The sequence below is a fragment of the Protomyctophum bolini genome (assembly GCF_963924005.1).
Source record: "Protomyctophum bolini genome assembly, chromosome: 4".
Lineage (NCBI taxonomy): Eukaryota > Metazoa > Chordata > Actinopteri > Myctophiformes > Myctophidae > Protomyctophum > Protomyctophum bolini.
The window spans coordinates 37169466-37188003 of NC_137865.1; the positions used below are offsets into that span (position 1 = coordinate 37169466).

Consider the following 18538-nt stretch of genomic DNA (forward strand, 5'->3'; position numbering starts at 1 on the left):
CCAGTGGTCCTTGAAGGGGTTCCAGGTGGTCCGCAGCTAAATGATGGGAGAGTTGGTGGTAAACAAATGGTTATGGCTTGTGAGAATGTTTTAATGCAAACATGCTTTTACATTTTTACTTCTAATGTAAAGTACAGTACTGTGTGGCCAGACATTGTTTAATGCCTATTTATATGTGATAATGTACTGTAATAATGTCTTCCTTTTTTTCTCTTCCCTCTTGCAGGACAATGGAAAAGAACAAAAAGAAAGGAAAAATATTTTAAGAGACGAAAGCGATCCCATCAGATTTAAGAAACAACAAACTCATTTTTTTCCAACCCTCTGAAGTTATGTGACCCTCCAAACACATCCAGCAACTCGAGGGTACATGCACACTTGACACCTACAAACGTGCACACACACACACACACACACACACACATACACATGGGCGTGCAACATATAGGCATTATACCAATACATTAAACAAGAATATTCCACGTGCAAGTTTCCCTTACATTTGCACGTATACATACAAAACACTCTTCATAGGGTTTGATTCGTCTGCCACAACAAGCATTGGATTTTCATTTTGGAATGCATGCGTGTTTATAAAAGTCAATATCTTCAGAATTCTTTGACAACGAGGAAAACTGGGTTCCTCTGAACAGTGGAGTCACACATGGCAGGCACCATGCATAGCCATTTTCTTTATGCCTAGTATTCATATGTTCTCTTAAATGTTTTCCCATTCACTATTACTCACTGTCTGCCTATCGGCATCGCTTTCTTTCACGGTTCTTAAAAACACCACAGTGGCGGAGAACACCAAACAAGAAATGATGACATAGTCATATTTGTCAGGTGAAACAAGCACTGTCTCCGTTACAAATGCAATAAAACACCTCAAATACCCTGTGTGAAGGATTGCACACAAAGTAGAATTATTTACAGTGAGTGTTATATTTAACAAAAACTCCTGCTCGTCCTAAGCAGGCTCAGTGTCTCGCTCGAGGAAGCACACTTTAAAACAATGCTAGAAAGTTGAATGAATACGGTACTGTACGTTGAGATAGTGTGGGAGGAGAGAGGGTTGGGTGTACTATATACTCTAAAGCCGTTTGACCACGTGAACCCCCAGCATCGTTATCCTGGATCCAACATTCTCTGAAAATAGCTCACTGTCTGTAATGCGTCACATTGTGGATTCTAGAGCAGCTATCTTCGGCAGAAAGATTTGGTGTTGAGGTGAAAAAAAGATTGAACCCAAGTACAGAGGCAACTCAGGTAAAAAAATAAATAGATAAGAGGGTTTAATTAAATCACCTGCACGTTTTCACGAAACATCAAGAGTGTTTTTCAAGTGTGTGTGTGTGTGTGTGTGTGTGTGTGTGCGCGCGTGTATGTGTGTGCCTACAGTATGACAAGTGAGTGCAGCCGATGTTTGAGGTCATAGATATTGCTTAAAAATAAGCAGATTTTTTTTTACTAAAATAAAATAAAATAAAAAAAGGCAGGCACAGAGGATATACCGTGTAACCGTACCCATAACATGGTCTGTTTCATTGCAACGCGTTTTGTTCCTGGACACGAAAGCAAAGCTATCACTTTCCTCCTTGCATAGATGATAGATGGTTATGCAAAAGCTGCATGGATGTCTATAACAGTGCTTACGTTTCATATTGTGATGAAAGTGGTGGGTGTTGTCCCAAAGCCCCGAATCTAAGACCCCTTGGCCTTCTTCTCCCTGTATCCCAATTCTCTCTCAGTAGAGAAACGTTAGCAGCCTCGATCATCACAGCTCTGTCTCAGATCTGAATACAAAGTACTATTCTAAAAAAACAAAACAAAAAAAAACCCTCCAAATGCCTTTCGGTGATGCATTAATGTCTCCGACTAGATAAATAAATAACTCCCAGAATAGATTCTGTTTTCCAAAAAGGATTTGACATATGCTATATATGGAATATATTTTGTCTTGGGTCTGATTTTGATCTCGGAGTCGAGGTGCCAGTGAGCACGTTGTGTGAAACCGCTGAGTCTTTAGTGTACCTATCTGAGAATGGCCATGTTTTATTTTGATACAGTGGTGATAAGTAAGTGTACGGCAAAATAACTGACCCTTAAACTCCCATAGTTTGTGAAACGGTTCATAGGTCAATCCATTATTTCTTAGTATAGTATTAGTTTTACAAACTTTGCATATAGTCTTTAAATTGCATTTTTTGTTTTAAGCAAAATATAAAAGGGACTAAGTAATACATGCATATGTTTCTCACGTGATATGCACATAATTCCTGTTTGGGTTTTGTTTGTGGTAGACTTAAATTCGATAGCCTTTAAAGTGGCTGTATTATGATGTTTTGGATTGCAGAATGTCACAAAGTGAGCAAAACATGGCAGCCTGTAGGACTGTGTGACAGTGCCCTCTGGTGGACAGATTTGTACACAGCGTAATACATTACGGAGACACATTGCAAATCTTAAGTACATAAACAGTACTCTACTACTCACACTTCATGCAGCTCAGCAATTTTTTTTTGTTTTATTCAATGCCAATTGTCAAAGGCATTGATGGACACACACACACACACACACAGTCACACACACACACACACACACACACACACACACACACACACACTTATCACAAACGACATGCCAAGGGTATACTTTCTCAGGACTAATCTCAAACGTATGGGACTCAATTCAAGCCATACACAAAAGTTAACCAATCTACAAGCTCACGGATGCAACACAGATTGTGATCTTGTAGATGGGCTGTTTTTTACTTGGGACACCACACCGTCGGATGACGCTGCATAAATTAGGCGTTATGAGTTATTCTATGGTCCAAACAGTCTTAAAAAGTCTCGGTCGAGTAAAAAATAACAGACTTCCACTGCCCTTGAACCACTCCCCCTTAAAAGAGTCCCTGATTAAGCTAGACTTGAGTTTAGGATGTTTATCTTCGTTTTTTTGTTTTTTCTTCTTTTTTTATGTAAACTGTATTCTGCTTCTCTTGTTTTATTATCGACTGTTCTATATCTATAACTGTACATTATTAATATTAAAGATGAGAAGGTAATGCTTACATTCCTATGGTGTGCTGTTATTACTCGTGTCACATATTTTCTTGACGTCTTGTGCGTAGCACTTAAAGATTTGTGTGATATATAAACGTATTATTAGCCATGACAAGCATATAGCAAATGTCTCGAACATACAAGAACAGACGCTAGCAATGGCGTGCAGCATATTGAGGGGCAGGTGCTCCAGTGAAAAGGGGCACCTTGTGTAGCGTGTGGGCTGCTGTAATAGTGTGTGAGTTATAGATTTTGAGGCATAAATAATATATTAGCAGCTTTTAATCCAGAGTTGGTCGATGTTACCATGTGCCACGTACTGTACAGTCGGTACACTGTACAAACAAAACCTTTCAAAAGGGCACATTACTGTCCAGAGGGCAAAAGGAAAGGTGCTCTAGCACTACCTCATGTCTATCTGTGCATGCCCCTGGACAGTGGCCTACTTAAATGCTAAAATAGATCACTAAATAACTTGCAAGGTCTGTTCGAATAAGATGGCTTATACAGTATGCTAATAAATGTTTATTTGCATATGAATATGAAGAGACCCAAAGTCTCCATGCCTATTCTAGGCATGGAGATAACATGCCTCCAAGACTTCGCCAGGTGTTTCGTGGCTGACCTATCTTTCTTTTCCCTTGGGGGTTCCACTTGAGAGACTGTCTTGTGGTGTGAGGATGGTTTATGGAGAGTATGGCCTATCCTGCTCCAAGCCTCCAACGCCGTGTGAGGATCTCTTCCTCTGCTGGGTTTTGGTTGGGGGGGGGGGGGGGGGGGGGGGGTCTATGTTCTGTATCTGTCACGTATTTCTGTTCTGTTTGGTTTTGGTTTTCTGTTACTCTGTTGTTGCCTTGGTTTTGTGTATCTTATTTCTTACTATATTGTTCCTTGTGCTTCCTGTCTGCCTAGTTACGGCTTACCTGCCTTTATAACTTGTCTTGTGATTTGTCAGTGTTTCCACCTGTGGCCTCTCCTCTTAGTGTCCCATGTAGTATGTACCCTACATACTACATCTACATACTGCCAATAAAATTGTCAATCAATCTATCAGACCCGAAGACGCAGTCTACCATTCGTTGTAAATGGAAGAGAGCAATAGGCATGATGCAAAGACGTTTTTGTGTTTTCGTCTCCCCGTGTGCGTGAACCCACCGTTACGTCATCAATTAATGCACTAAACAAACATTAAAGTCCATAGACTTGGCTGTCTCTAAAGTGCTCTTATAAATATCCTCAAAGTGCTCTGTAGACTGCAACTGCAGCCATGCCCCAACACTATTGTTTATCGCTCCTAGTTAGTGTTCTGAAGTACTTCACTAAGATTTAATCACTAAGATTAAATGCAGGACAGAGAAGGGACTTCTTCACGTGAACTCATCGTTGTGTTTCTGTCCATTAAGCACATACAAATAGTTCCTTGTTTTCAGTGTTCTGTTCATATTCATCCTTTATTCAACATAGGCCTAAAGTGTACAGTATGCACAAGACTGTTAACCAAGAAGCTGACGGGAAACAAATGGATCTTACTGTATCTCAAGTGCACTCTGGCCATTAGCAAAGGGTTCTTCTGAGACTCCGTCATGCATCTTAAGCATCATTTGTCATTTGTCATATGACAATGTTGCTTGCTGATGAGCTGAACATTTATTTTTGTCAAGCAACACTGTTGCATGACAAAATGATGAATAAGCAAACAAATACCAAGGAGAACCTTGCAAGTAAAAATACAGAATGATAGTAAATAGTCATAGCAAACATAATGATGTAAATCACACAGAAAAGATTGTAAAAGCTCCCAGGTGGAGCTTACTGCCAACAAGTGGCCATACATGGTCTACATAGCAGCACATACCCATACATATGTGTACATAGCAGCACATGTTTTCAGCATACAGCTGCATACTGTAAAACAGCACGGTGCATGTGCATGCACACTATCACATGCACACATGTACATGCTCGCGTGCACACACACATACGTACACACATGCACACGCAGGCACATAGGTACACAGACAGACATACACGCACACAGCGGTAAGATGCACACACTTAAAAAGCCTTTATTTTCAACACTTGTAAGTACACATCCTCTCATGTTTCCTCTCAACATACACTGTATGTAAGACACTCTATAGCACGTTATTAACATGTTACCGTGGCGTCATAAATGCATTGTGTTGAACGAGTTGAGAATGTGTTGAGAGAACGACGTTTCTGTGTGTGAGTGTGGAAGTGTGGAGTGTGTGGAAATTCAAAGCGAGGCATTCCTCTCCTCGCCTCTCCAAATAATCAGGCCAACAGCTGCAGTGTAAACATTCTTGTCTAGACCAGGAGTTTTCAACGAGAGGGGGTCCCCAGAGTTACTACAGGAGGGTTTTGTGATAATACAGTATATATATTTATTTTATGTAAATGTCTGAAAATACACGAATAACATGAATTATTAGCAATTATCTGGAAACAAGCAAAAACATTTAATTTAAACGATAGCGCTGTCAGATTCATAGGCAGTTAAAATAAAAACCTGTGCAGTTACTTCCAAGTTGGTCTCAAATCTCTCAAAATCAAGTTACATGGAAGGCATTCTCAAAAACAAAACAACAATACAATTTTATACAATATGTAGTGGGGGTCTCTGCTTTATCTCTCTCAGCTATGGGGGTCCTTGGCTTGAAAAACAAGTTGAAAACCCCCTGGTCTAGACTACAGCAATCGAACAATAACAATATCCTTGGAAATAAGCTATTAGCATGATTGTGTTAGTTTTGTACCCTATTCAGATTGATAGATTGTGCTAGTAAGATCATTTCCAACTCTTAAATGATCTAATCTCTTCACACAAGATCAACCAAAACTCTAACAAATAGAGCGTCGCAGTCCCGCCCCCTTTCATGACGACGACAGGCCCAGGAAATAATTCCCCATGCATTTTCCCCATAAACATTTCAAAAATAATTTATTTAAAGATCTGTAAGCCTAGAACAAAGCCAACTCGGATCGTGATGAATCATGATAACAAACACATTTTTGTGGAAAACACTTTTTGTTTTTGTTACTGTTTTTTCTTCTTTGTAATTATTTGCTCGGCCCAAACTATTGTGTTTGTTGTGTGTGATTTGTGTCATGATGCGAATTGGCTTTAAAGGTGTTTAAATAAATACTTTTTGAAATGTCTATGGGAAAAATGCATGGGGAATTATTTCCTGGGCCTGTCGTCGTCATAAAAGGGGACAGGACTGTGACGCTCTATATCTAGCTAGTGTTTGACCTTGGTCTCTGTGGCTGCATTTGAATGAGCAGTGGTTCATACCAAACCTTTTCAAGACCCAAAAAAGAAATCAGACATTTGCCCGGGACCCAAACTAGTGAAAATAGCAGATCTACAAGCTCATAACGCACTGTGGAGCATTGTGAGCTTGTACAGTATATCGGCTATTTTTACTACTTTACTACTAAAATATTGTTTTCTAATTTATTTTATTTTATTTCGTCATGAAATTACAAAAAATACATAGAATTCGTTTTTAATTATTTTTGGTATGTTTTGAAATAATAATAGAAATAAAAAATAAAATGTAGGAAACCCAAAAATAAAGGGACCCACAAAAGTCGGTCTGCGGCCCACAATTTGGAACCAGTGATTTATAGAGGAGCAGATCGTAGAAGATGTACTTACATGTGTTGTACACATGTTACATGTTCTTTTTCCTGTGACGCAGACAGCAGGAGCAGTGTGTACTTCAATGTACAGGCCTGTGAGGTGAACGTGAATATGAATATATACTTTTTGGGGGTGTGCACGTATGTGTTTATGTGTTCCTTCCATACCTTTGTACGCACAACACACGCGTGTGCGTGCGCTCGCACACTGCCCCAGCTGTATGTTTCTGTATGATTATTCTACTATGCAACGTGTCGACATTATACTGTGTGCTGGATGTGTGGAGTTAATCACAGCAGGGGTCAGGGTTGGCATCTCACATGCAGAAATGTTGCATTGATGTTAGTTCATCAGGGGGGCATACATGTTATAGTCCCCGGGCATTCAGACGCAAACAAGCAGAGACCATCCCCCTATTTCAGCTGTAAGTAAGTAAGTAGCCTTGGGATCCAACAGTTCATCTATGGCCACATACATCTGTGGCACATATACCCTACGTATATGGGCCACATCTGATAAGGTAGGAGCATAGCTCCTGTTTCTTTAGCGTGATGCGGCTTGATGTATATCAAGTACATCCCCCAGCCATGATGTACAAGCACACCCCCCGGACATGATGTACTGTACAAGTACACCCCCCAGCCATGATGTACAAGTACACCCCCCAGCCATGATGTACGAGCACACCTCCTGGACATGACGCGACTTCAGCTGCACTGTACTGTGTAAACTGGTACCCTTTTCCATCACACACAATATCACTCTGCCACCCCCAATGTCAGCATATGGCTTTGGCTGCTCCCTCCAGTCGGCAGTCGTGTAAAAATCCATGCCATTTCCTCATGTTTAACCAATCAACACACAATGTCATAAAGACAGTAAGCATACTACATCTAAAAAATATCCTTTTCTCCAGTCGAGTCGATAATTTTTTTTGTTTTTTCTTCTCCATACCTCTGTTTATTAACGTACCATAAAGTATTAAACAGGCATTTTAAACTCCCTAGAAAAAATGGTGCAGTAGACCATAAAAATTGTATTATTATATATATATCTTTTTTTTAAATATTTTTTAGAAAGACTTTTAGAAAAAAAGACACTTCAGTTTAGGTTCCTGTAACAAGAGATGGGAGTACTACGGCTGACGTGACTGACAGTTGAACAGACCAATGAATGGCCTTTTTAGACAGGAACACTAGAAGGACACGGAGTCTAGAGAGGCTGTATGCCTCTCGCTCACTCCCTACTCATAGTGTTAAAAGAGCAAGGATCCCACCCGTCCCTGAAGGTATAAGAACATAAAAGATCGAATGTACAGACAGAAGTGAAACTGATCCGATAAAAGGAGTGTGTGTGTGTGTGTGTGTGTGTGTGTGTGTGTGTGTGTGTGTGAATAATACATGACATAATTCACTGGAAAGAGTGCTGAACAAAGGTCTCCCGTGGATTCCGTTCAACTGAGAGCATTAATCGTGTTCACGGTGAGAAGAGCAGAGATGAGAGTCACTGTGGTGTGTTCCTCAGAGATTTAGAGGAGTTTGTGTGTGTGTGTGTGTGTGTGTGTGTGTGTGTGTGTGTGTGTGTGTCTGTCCAGCGGTCTCGCTCTCTGTCTGTCTCCCAGGGCCATGAATGTCTCTCTGTCCAGGTCATTATAGCACGCTAACAGGGATCGCCTGGTCGACCGATTGCATCAGACCCAGCTGTCTCTCTGCTGTTTTCAAATGCAGCCATGGATCTCTATCGGTATCCATCCATCCATCCGTCCGTCTGTCCGCCCATCGGTCCATCCCTCCACCCATCCATCCATAGTACATCCCTCCTCCGTCTGTCCGTCCATCCCTCCACCCATCCATCCATAGTACATCCCTCCTCCGTCTGTCCGCCCATTGGTCCATCCATCCACCCATCCATCCATAGTACATCCCTCCTCCGTCTGTCCGCCCATCGGTCCATCCCTCCACCCATCCATCCATAGTACATCCCTCCTCCGTCTGTCCGCCCATTGGTCCATCCATCCACCCATCCATCCATAGTACATCCCTCCTCCGTCTGTCCGCCCATTGGTCCATCCATCCACCCATCCATCCATAGTACATCCCTCCTCCGTCTGTCCGCCCATTGGTCCATCCATCCACCCATCCATCCATAGTACATCCCTCCTCCGTCTGTCCGCCCATTGGTCCATCCCTCCACCCATCCATCCATAGTACATCCCTCCTCCATCCATCCACCCATCCATCCATCGGTCCATCCATCCACCCATCCATCCATAGTACATCCCTCCCCACTTTTCCATAGTCTTTCACTTTCAAGCAGAATTCTTCCATTATCATCTCCCTTCTTTTGTCTCTTCCTGTTTTTTTGTTGTTATTTGTGTACTTGGTCCTCCATGGCAGTTTGAAGGTGTGCATGTTGGCCCCCTCTAAGACTCCTCCTCCCCTGTGGAAACGGCCAATCGCACGGCAACAGACAGGTGATCGGTGAGGCCGGCCAGTTGGGTCACAAAGCTGTACTCCTCGATGTCCTGTGGAATAGAGAGGGCTGTCAATCATTCTGATGACCAGTGGTGTAAAGCAGTGGTTCTCAAAGTGGGGTCCGGGGACCCCCAGGGGTCCTTGAGGGAGTTCCAGGGGGTCCCCAGCTACAGGATAGTTGGGAACCAAATGGACCCTTATGGGTCTGTAACTCAGAGAGTAACAGACCCATTTGTACACTGGGTCCATTTGTACACTCTCAGAGTTAAATTTACATTGATTTTACTATATAAATTGGGGTCTCAGAGATAGAAATGCCATTAAATGGGGGTCTGTAGACTAATGCATGTCAAACTGGGGGTCCTTTGAGGTTGAGAATCACCGCTAGAACTGTAAAAATCTTCTCTTATGGGGGTCCGTGGCATATCTTTTCAAATGTGGGTCCGTGTGATAATAATTTGGGTTTCCTTGACATGAAAAAGTTTGGGAACCACTGTAGGCCTACTAAAGTACAATTCTGAGGTGCTTTTACTTTACTAAAGTATTTCCAATTTTCACTTTTTGTTTTACTTTTACTCCACAAACTTTATAGTTACTATAGTTACTTTGTAGATTTTGATTATTATTACATACAGTACATTAACCAGTAACCACTTCCGCCCTATATGCATTTTGGCCATTTGAAAATAGACGATCTACAAGCTCACAATATGCGTCATGATGCGACACGAGCTTGTAGATCTGGTTTTTAAAAAAAGTTGTGAAATGGGACATTCTGCATAATGAGTACATTCTACTTCTGGTATTTTAAGTACATTTTCATACCAATACTTTGCTCAATTAGTTTGCGCAAAGCTATGGTTTCCCCTGTATGGCCTTTCTCACATCAGATATTGACAGGCCTTTGCTACAAAACTGTACACGTAGCTTTTACCACAAACAGTACAAGTAAAGGTTTTCCCCTTATGCATAAATGCATTTGATTAATTTTACAACGTGATACTTCCACTGCATCTGATCTGGATATTTCAAGAAACATCACCTGTCTATTAGGCAGGAGGAATCACTATGCAGTAACAACATGCTGCCATAAGGTGGCAGTATAATGCTACTATTTTCAGAAGGAGAAGAGAGATGAGGAACTGAAGGAAAGAGAGAGAGAGAGAGAGAGAAGGGGAGGGGGATTGTCCATGTAAATAAAGTGATTTGGTTTTCCAATCCCTTTAATCCCTCCCATTCACAGAGGGAAATATTTTTGCTCACATTGCATTTTGGTAGATTCATACACAATCTGCTGTGTCCTCAAAATGTCCCATAGCTGGTGTAACGTCAAATCCAGTGTATTAAACAATGTTGTTGTAGGGCACATGTACAATTGTTTCTAGTGCAGTTGTGGCAAACTGCAAAGCCTCGGTGTCATTTCAAAATGGTTAATCTGCTTTACCCTTGTGTTGTTCAAACCACTCATGAATAAAACAGGGTATTGCTGACCACATGGGCTTCTCCTCTTTGTTATTTGAGCATGCCAGTTGCCAGAATGCTGGTTTTAAAGCCTTCGTGGTATAAGTATATGTGGTAAGTTGTAACAAGTTGTAAACACTTAACAACACTCCTCTGAAACGGGTTGATGACTACAAGTATTTGGGTTCATATATATCTTCTTCCCAAAAGGACTTTCAAACTAGGAAGGGTATGGCCTGGTCAGCCTGCAATGACATGCATAAGATCTGGTCATCCCAGCTTAGTAAAATGTTAAAAGTAAAAATATTTAGGACGACCGTTGAGCCGATTCTACTCTATGGCTCCGAGACATGGACACTTTCAAAGAAACAAGAGAATCAGTTGGATGGTACTTCTAATGAGAGCGCAAAATCTGTCTTGGAAGAGCCACCCATCGACCCATCCCTGATGTCCCTAGCGATGACATCAGGGAACGACAGTTTTCTACCTCTTGTCTGCTTTGAGTTAAGATATAACCTCATGATCAGCTCTGTAGCAGTGGCCGGCAAACTGTGTTCTTCTGGATCGGACTAGTGAAACATGGGGAAGGTTACAAAGAGAAGTCGATGGGTGGCTCTTCCAAGAGAGATTTTGCGCTCGCAGGTTCGCAGGGCCCCGCGGCCCAGTTACACCGGCACCTCGCTGAACAGGGCACTGTTCTTATCAACCCTACTTGGCAGCTATCCCAGCCCTTACCCCAGCCCTTATCTATAGATCTATAAGGGTCCATTTGGTTCCATTTTACGCTCTCAAGAGTTACATTATTGTTAACTGGTTCAGTCCGACGTGCCCACACGTCATAAGCAATCCAATCGACGGGTTGCAATGACATGTGTACACGTCCTAGCGCATCTTCAATGATATCAAACGAGAGAAGAATATTCAGATTTCTTTTGATCAGATGGATATACTAAGCTCTTCATTTCTGACTTCTCAACTGCCTCTCATTCAAAATATGACCGCAATGGATTATTTAGCGATAATATTGAAACGAGAGAAATGTAAGCAAGCAAAACAATATCTCAGTTTTTTTTTGGGAACAGAAGGGTGGGGGGGGGCTTTGAAGAGTAAAAGCGGACATGTCTTCCCGGCACCCCAGAGCTTCTATTTTGAAGGAATCCCAGCGCTGGTTGTGTTAAGCTTCTCCATTAGTTTATATTTAGAAGAAGTCTACACAATTAGAGAATGTAGAAGAATTAATATTTTGTCTGAGAGATGCCAAATCTCCAAAATGGTGGTGCGTGGCTCAATTTCAGAATAAATAATTGATATGAAAAGGGTTGAAAACCACTGGTCTAAAGCAGTGGTTCTGGTCTAAACCACTGGTCTAAAGCAGTGGTTCTGGTCTAAACCACTGGTCTAAAGCAGTGGTTCCCACACGTTTCCATGTGAAGGATGCCACGTATGGCAATTTGAAAAGATATGCCAGGGACTCCCGATAAGAGAATATTTGTACTGCTCTAGCAGTGATTTTCCACCATTTTAATTTCAAGGACCCCCCCAGATTTGCATGTATTTATTTATATCTTTGGAACCCCAATTTATATTGTAAAATCAATGCTAATTTAACTCTGAGAGTGTACACTACAAACTACAAATGGAACCATGGCCATCTGCCTCCATTTGAACACAGAGACATTTGTACACATCCATGTACATCCAGAAACATCAGGTCAATACAAGATCAAGACACAAAGATAATTATGTTCTACCAAAAATAAAAACCAGTATGGGAAGCCGATCTTTTATTTTTAGGGCAGTTAAATTAATCATCACTTTAGTTGGGATTGCTTTTATTGATTCACTATTATGTCGTGATTTCCGTTAGCTTTGTTTTTTAGTTTTAGTTTCTGTGTTGGTATGCGGTCAGGTTTTCAGCTGGCTCAGGGAAGAGGACGACCCTGCCATGCATAGTCCACTATAGATAGGTGAATGAACTGTATCTGACTGTGGGCAAGCATATGCTGTGCCTGTGTGTGTGTGCGTGAGTGTGTCAGTGTGTGCAGTTGTATGAGTTGAGTCGTTTAGCATCAATGAATTTGAAATGTATTTTTGAAATGCAATGTACAATTTTGTAATGTAATATAATGTATTCTGTAAGGTTTTAATGTATTTCTGGACTCTTGGAAGATTAGCCGAAAGGCTAAAATAAAATTTGTACACAGACTCCTAAGGGCCAATGTGTTTGTTTGTCTGGTCTAAAGTGTTGTGGACATTGTGTGCTGGTCAGTACCAGCTTCCAGTCGGGCTGCAGGCCCTCGTCGCTGTAGAGGATGTAGTCGATGCGCCGTCCGTTGCCCTTCAGCGGGATCTTCCTCCCCTTCTGGATGCTGCCGTGACACTGACCCTTACTGGGAGGAAACACCAGGTACTCCTTCCTGCCCTCCTCGTTCTCCATCACTCTGAGAGAGAGAGAGAGAGAGAGAGAGAGAGAGAGAGAGAGAGAGAGACACACACACAGAGAGCGAGAGAGAGGGATTAACAGTATAGTCAGTATAGTGGTTGTGTCTGTACTAGTAGGGAGAGAGACACGTGACTAATAAAACCACAAATAGTCAGACAGCTGATGAGGATATCAGTTTAGTTTAGAACCGATTCGAAATATCTCTGTACTTGTACGTTTCCCCCGGAAAAGAGGGAAAGAGTATCGATAGTACTTGATAACTTCAAACCAAACGCGGCTGAAATAGAGCAGCACAGCCAATGCAAAGCCACAACAAAACAGTAATTGAACCACGTGCAGAACGTCGGAAACGGACGCAAACAACGGCCGCAAGGCACGAGGTTGTGACACTGACACACAAACATACACGTTACTAAAATAATAATCAGACTAATCTGGGGGGGAGAACACAATGGAGACATCGCTTCTTTCACCTGACAAATATCACTATGTGATCATTTCTTGTTTTTAATTGGATTGATCCTACTATGTGTGTGTGTGTGTGTGTGTGTGTGTGTGTGTGTGTGTGTGTGTGTGTGTGTGTGTGTGTGTGTGTGCGTGTGCACGTGTGTGTGTGCGTGTGTGCGTGTGTGCGTGCGTGTGTGTGTGCGTGCGTGCGTGCGTACCTGCGTACCTTCACATTAAACTTACTTTTGTAAACTTTCAGGAGAGTTGACTTCGTCATCATAAAGGCCGCTGGTATCCAGTAGCGTACCTGTTAAGTGATGTCACAGTCACTTCAATGTGAGTATACAATAACACAAATGTTCTATTCAAAAGCAATATACCTCACCGTAAACGCACAGACAGGGTTCATTGTAATTCGTCTAAATATAACAGGCCTCCGTAATGACAGCTTGTCTGCCTTCTGTGTGTTATACACAGAAAAACCCTGAGTCCTAATTTATCTCTGAGAATGCACCAGTCGGGGTGTTTATACATAATGTTTATACGCTCACATGGGTAAAGTAACACGAATGATTTCCCTGTGTAACCACCCACCCACACGGGCAGCTCTATGGCCTCCGCCGCATTCCAAGACGAGTGCGATGTGACAGCCATGTGAAGAGCACTCAAAGATAACAAGGATGTGAGGGAGCGGGCCTGCTAATAGCTCTAAAAAACCCTCTGCTCTCTCCCACTGTCTGTGTGCGGTGGGGGAAAGTAATTAGCGGTACGGTACAAGTACTGTATTCATACTTTATTCTTAAGTACAATTTTCTACTCCACCAAATCTCAAAGGCAAAATAAAACATGCATTAACCACTTCAGCCCTGTATATTTAGGCTACCGGTATTTGAAAATAGCCGATCTACATGCTACATCTACACATCGGGATGCGACGTGTTGTAAGCTTATAGATTTGCTATTTTATTTTTTATTATCATTTTTTAACTTGTGAAATGGGACATTCTGAATAACGAGACAATACTTTTGTACTTTTTACTCAAGTACACTTTGAATTCCGGACTTTTACTTAGAGTACTTTTTCCACCACTCAACAGAATGACAGACCCATCAGAGTGCCTTGGTCTCTAAACTACCTCCCCCTGGCCAGCCGGGGCGCCTGATGGAGGGGAAAGGAACTGGTCGGAATAACGTGTTCCTTCCACACGCTACGTCCGGCTTGGGAAACTCTCCCCTGTCTCCCCCAGGTTGGCAGAGGAAGTGTAGCGCAGAGGATTACATTAGATAATTGACACTGGGTGAAAAAATGGGTTGCAAAAATCGTGGGATAAAAACTATAAAAGATAAACTATATTTAAAAAAAGATTTGTGTTTTTTTGCAAAATGGGTGAAGTTTCCCTTTAAGTACATGTACTTAGGTACTTTCCACTGATGCTTTACTTCATGACCCCTGTCTTCTAACCACAGCCTGCAAAACAAACCTGATCCGCTGGCTCAACCTTCCACACAAACAAGCCCTAGCTGTCCTGAAACAAGCCCTTTCACTCTCCCGGCCCACACCAGCCCCAAAATACCATTGGCCTAAATAATGTTTCATATCCAGACCAAAACCCCACTGTTTGTACGTCACTAATGCCTAAAATACACAGTGCTGTGTGTATTTCTGGTGAACACAGAGACACCCGGCTTAAAGTGTCCTCTGTTCCGCGACTGCGTGGCAGCAGTTTAGTTTGACCTGCTTTTTGGTGGTTGGTTGGTTGGTTGGTTGGTTGGTTTTGTGCAGCTGCATAAATGTAAAGTGTGTATGAGAGAGCTAGCTGCGCAGGACACTGCCTTAAAGGTCGTTATAAATTGTCTGTGACAGTATTTTTAGAGGAATATGGGACATAGTGTGTAGGTGAGCATACAGTATGTGTGTGTATTAATGTCAATATACAATTTACAATTTAGGCATTTAGCAGACGCTCTTGATCCAGAGTGACTTACATTTAAGCAGAAACAAAAGCATGGCATACATCACATATAAAAAGTAGTTATCATGAATCATGTATAAACTAAGAACGTAACAGTGGAGTATCTATGTCAACTATACACTATATTATATATTATACAATATACATGTGTACTATAAAGTGCTATGACTACATAAAATGCAATTCTAGTGCTGTCTACGTAACGAGCTATAAGTCTGTCTAAAATACTACCGGTATCTAAGTCTACATAAAGTACTATCTAAGGGGCTAGGCTAGGGCAAGTGCTTTTATATATAAGTGTGCGTGTGAATGTGCGAGTGAGTCTGTGTGTGTGCGTGCGTGCGTGTGTGCAACATGAATGTGTATGTCTTCTCTGCTCACCCAGAGCCCATGGTTTGTCCTCTCCGGGCCCCAAGCGACATGGATCCTTGTACTGCGTGAAGAGAGAGTGCTGCTGCTCCAACTTGTCCTCTGAAAGACAGACACACACACACACACACACACACACACACACACACACACACACACACACACACACACGCACAGAACGCACACCATGCACAGTTAAAATGGAAGCAATCCAGCATGCAGCAAAAACCTCACAGGGGAAGTCCACCTGCATTCTGGACCGATGTATTTATTTGACAAGGACTGTGTATAATTAATGTATTGCACCATGTTGAGAGGGAAAAAAAGTTAGGCTACTGCATTAAAATGCTGGTATAAATATAGAATACTAGAGTTGCAATTCTTACGTCAGTCCAGACCACAGCATAATAATCTAATCAGTACAATACATTCACTGGTATAGTAGCATCACAATGAGTGTAACTGTCTTGCCTTTAAGGCAATTCTATTCAACATGTTGTATTTCTGTTTAGAGTAGAAAAGTTTGTGAATACTTTATTGTGAAGATCAAGCTGTGTACCACTGCTTTTATTTTGAAAACTCTATTTAAGGAGTCACTTCCTGTTAGCACCATTTTGATTTTTGAATGCAGCAGAGCATAGAGAAGGCAGACCTGCTCAGAGCTTGAGTCTTGAAACACATCTTACCCACTTGGGAGCATTTTACATGCAATGTCGTAAGTTGTGCTGGTGAATCCATGTTATTGTTACTTTCTGTGATGTGTTTTATGAATGTTTATTTGGAAGTTTGGAATTCTAAACAATGTTTGCTGCTGTCTGCAGAGCAGTGTAGGTGTATTTCATCTTGCTACTTACACTGCAGTGTGTATGTGGTTTAGCCACAGTGTGATTTTGCTAATTGCCTGGGTGTGCAATGCTGTCAATTTAGAACAGACACTGAATGAATGTTTGTATAATTTTACAGTTTTTACCATCAAGTCATCAAAGAAAGAAAGTAAATGGTCAATTCTAACCTTGATTCTGTCTTCATTGGCTGCTGTTTAGCTTGGTGTTAATTGACAGTCCCATACACTGCTTGAGAACACTACAGTAACCACTTTAACATTGTATAGGCGCTTTGAAGATATATCTATAAACGTGTTGTGAGCTCATAGAAAGATATTGTTCTAAAAACGGAGCAAAATCTTGCATTGGGGTCCCTCGCTGTCCCCAGTCAGTCGGGACTTAAACAGGGCTTGACATTAAGGCCTCTTAATGTCCTTAACACCCTGTTCTTCGGGACAATAAATCAACAACTGCATTAAAATTTTACTACAAGTGACTCTTGGTTTCACTTTTTCTGTGACACTCCTAGCAGCCAACAATATTGTGTGACTACTGTCTGGCTTTCCTAATAATCACCTTTCCAGTGGCTTGTTTATTTACTTTCAAAGGGAAAAACTACCCAACATCACTTATTTATTTTAAACAGCTACTAATTGCGACCATAGGTCGCGTTTACTATGAAAACCAGCATTTCCCGTCAAATCAGTCAGTCAGTCAGTGTGTTGTGTCACACCACATCATGAAAGGGACCGGGTCTGACATGCCAGATGTTGATCTGACCTCATCAAACCCTGTACACTCAAGACACGCCCCATATACTGTATGGCCAGTAGGCCTACAGAATTCATTCCAGATGTTGATTTGACCTCCCTATAATTCGATCCACACTGTTCATATTCACAACAGGCACTCTCATCAAGACAAGATGCCTGCTGTCCATCGTTGTATACAGTATGTGCTGATGTATGAAATAGGTTCAAAGTGTTTAAAATTTGCTGCAGGGATCCCCTGGAACCCCCTCAAGGACCCCTGAGGGTCCCCAGACCCCATTTGAGAACCACTGGGTGTCAGTATACCCAGAAAGAGACGAACAACCAATTTATTCTGACCCCTCCCCTTAGATAAGTGGTCAGGCCTTTTTGTCTTGACCACTTATCCATGATTTATACATTATGGACCATTAGTATGGACTTATTCGTTATTCGTCTCAACTGCTCAATTCTTGCCACTGTCTCTGATTGTCTTTAATGCTTTGCAAAGTTCAAAGCAATCACTTCAATATAGAAAGCGAAGACGTTGAAGTAGAAAGAGGACAAAAGTACAGAGATGGCCATGACAATAGTAACAATTCGCTTACTTTTATTCATGGTATTATTTATGTTAATATTATTGACCACTGATTTTGTATGTCCGTGGCCCTCACTTCACACGAGTGTGATTATTTTTTCCTTTTTTACCTGAAGAACAGTTATCAAAGTTGAGGTCTCCCAGGAGGACGTCGAAGGCCACCAGATCCTCCAGAACCTTCTCTCCCTCTCCGGAGCGGCAGGACGACTGGCGGAACTCTGCCCCCCACTTGAGGATGAGGTCCAGCTGCTCACAGCGCACCGCTGCGTCCCCTGGTGGATGGAAGGTAGGGTGAGAGACAGAGCATCGTCTGTACACGTCCACACATTGCACAACATAGTTGCACATTGTTAAAAGATAAGCAAGTGGCTCAGCGGTAGAGCGGCCGCGAGATTCCCAGTTCGATCCCGGGCACCCCCAGAGTTAGTGTCGAAGTGTCCTTGAGCAAGACACTGAACCACTAAT

The 18538-nt window shown here is 42.0% G+C and overlaps 2 protein-coding genes across 9 annotated transcripts in view; one reads left to right on the plus strand and one right to left on the minus strand.

The window, feature by feature from the left end:
- LOC308314804 (septin-7-like) overlaps positions 1-3076 on the plus strand; it is a 46076-nt gene extending 43000 nt beyond the window's left edge. For both annotated transcript variants that reach the window (XM_080762509.1, XM_080762510.1), the window contains exon 13: positions 227-3076. In XM_080762509.1, coding sequence (XP_080618635.1) covers positions 227-266 — 40 coding nt within the window. In that variant the 3' untranslated portion in view covers positions 267-3076. The remainder of the gene's footprint in view (positions 1-226) is intronic.
- A 5795-nt stretch (positions 3077-8871) lies between these two features.
- The window catches only part of smpd3 (sphingomyelin phosphodiesterase 3), a 63394-nt gene continuing 53727 nt past the window's right edge, over positions 8872-18538 (minus strand). For 2 of the 7 annotated variants that reach the window (XM_080760690.1, XM_080760691.1), the window contains 5 exons: positions 18184-18345; positions 15915-16004; positions 13804-13867; positions 12943-13111; positions 8872-9259 (listed from right to left, as the gene is read on the minus strand). In XM_080760690.1, coding sequence (XP_080616816.1) covers positions 9158-9259; positions 12943-13111; positions 13804-13867; positions 15915-16004; positions 18184-18345 — 587 coding nt within the window. In that variant the 3' untranslated portion in view covers positions 8872-9157. The remainder of the gene's footprint in view (positions 9260-12942; positions 13112-13803; positions 13868-15914; positions 16005-18183; positions 18346-18538) is intronic. The other 5 variants (XM_080760689.1, XM_080760688.1, XM_080760685.1 and 2 more) reach the window with 3 other exon arrangements.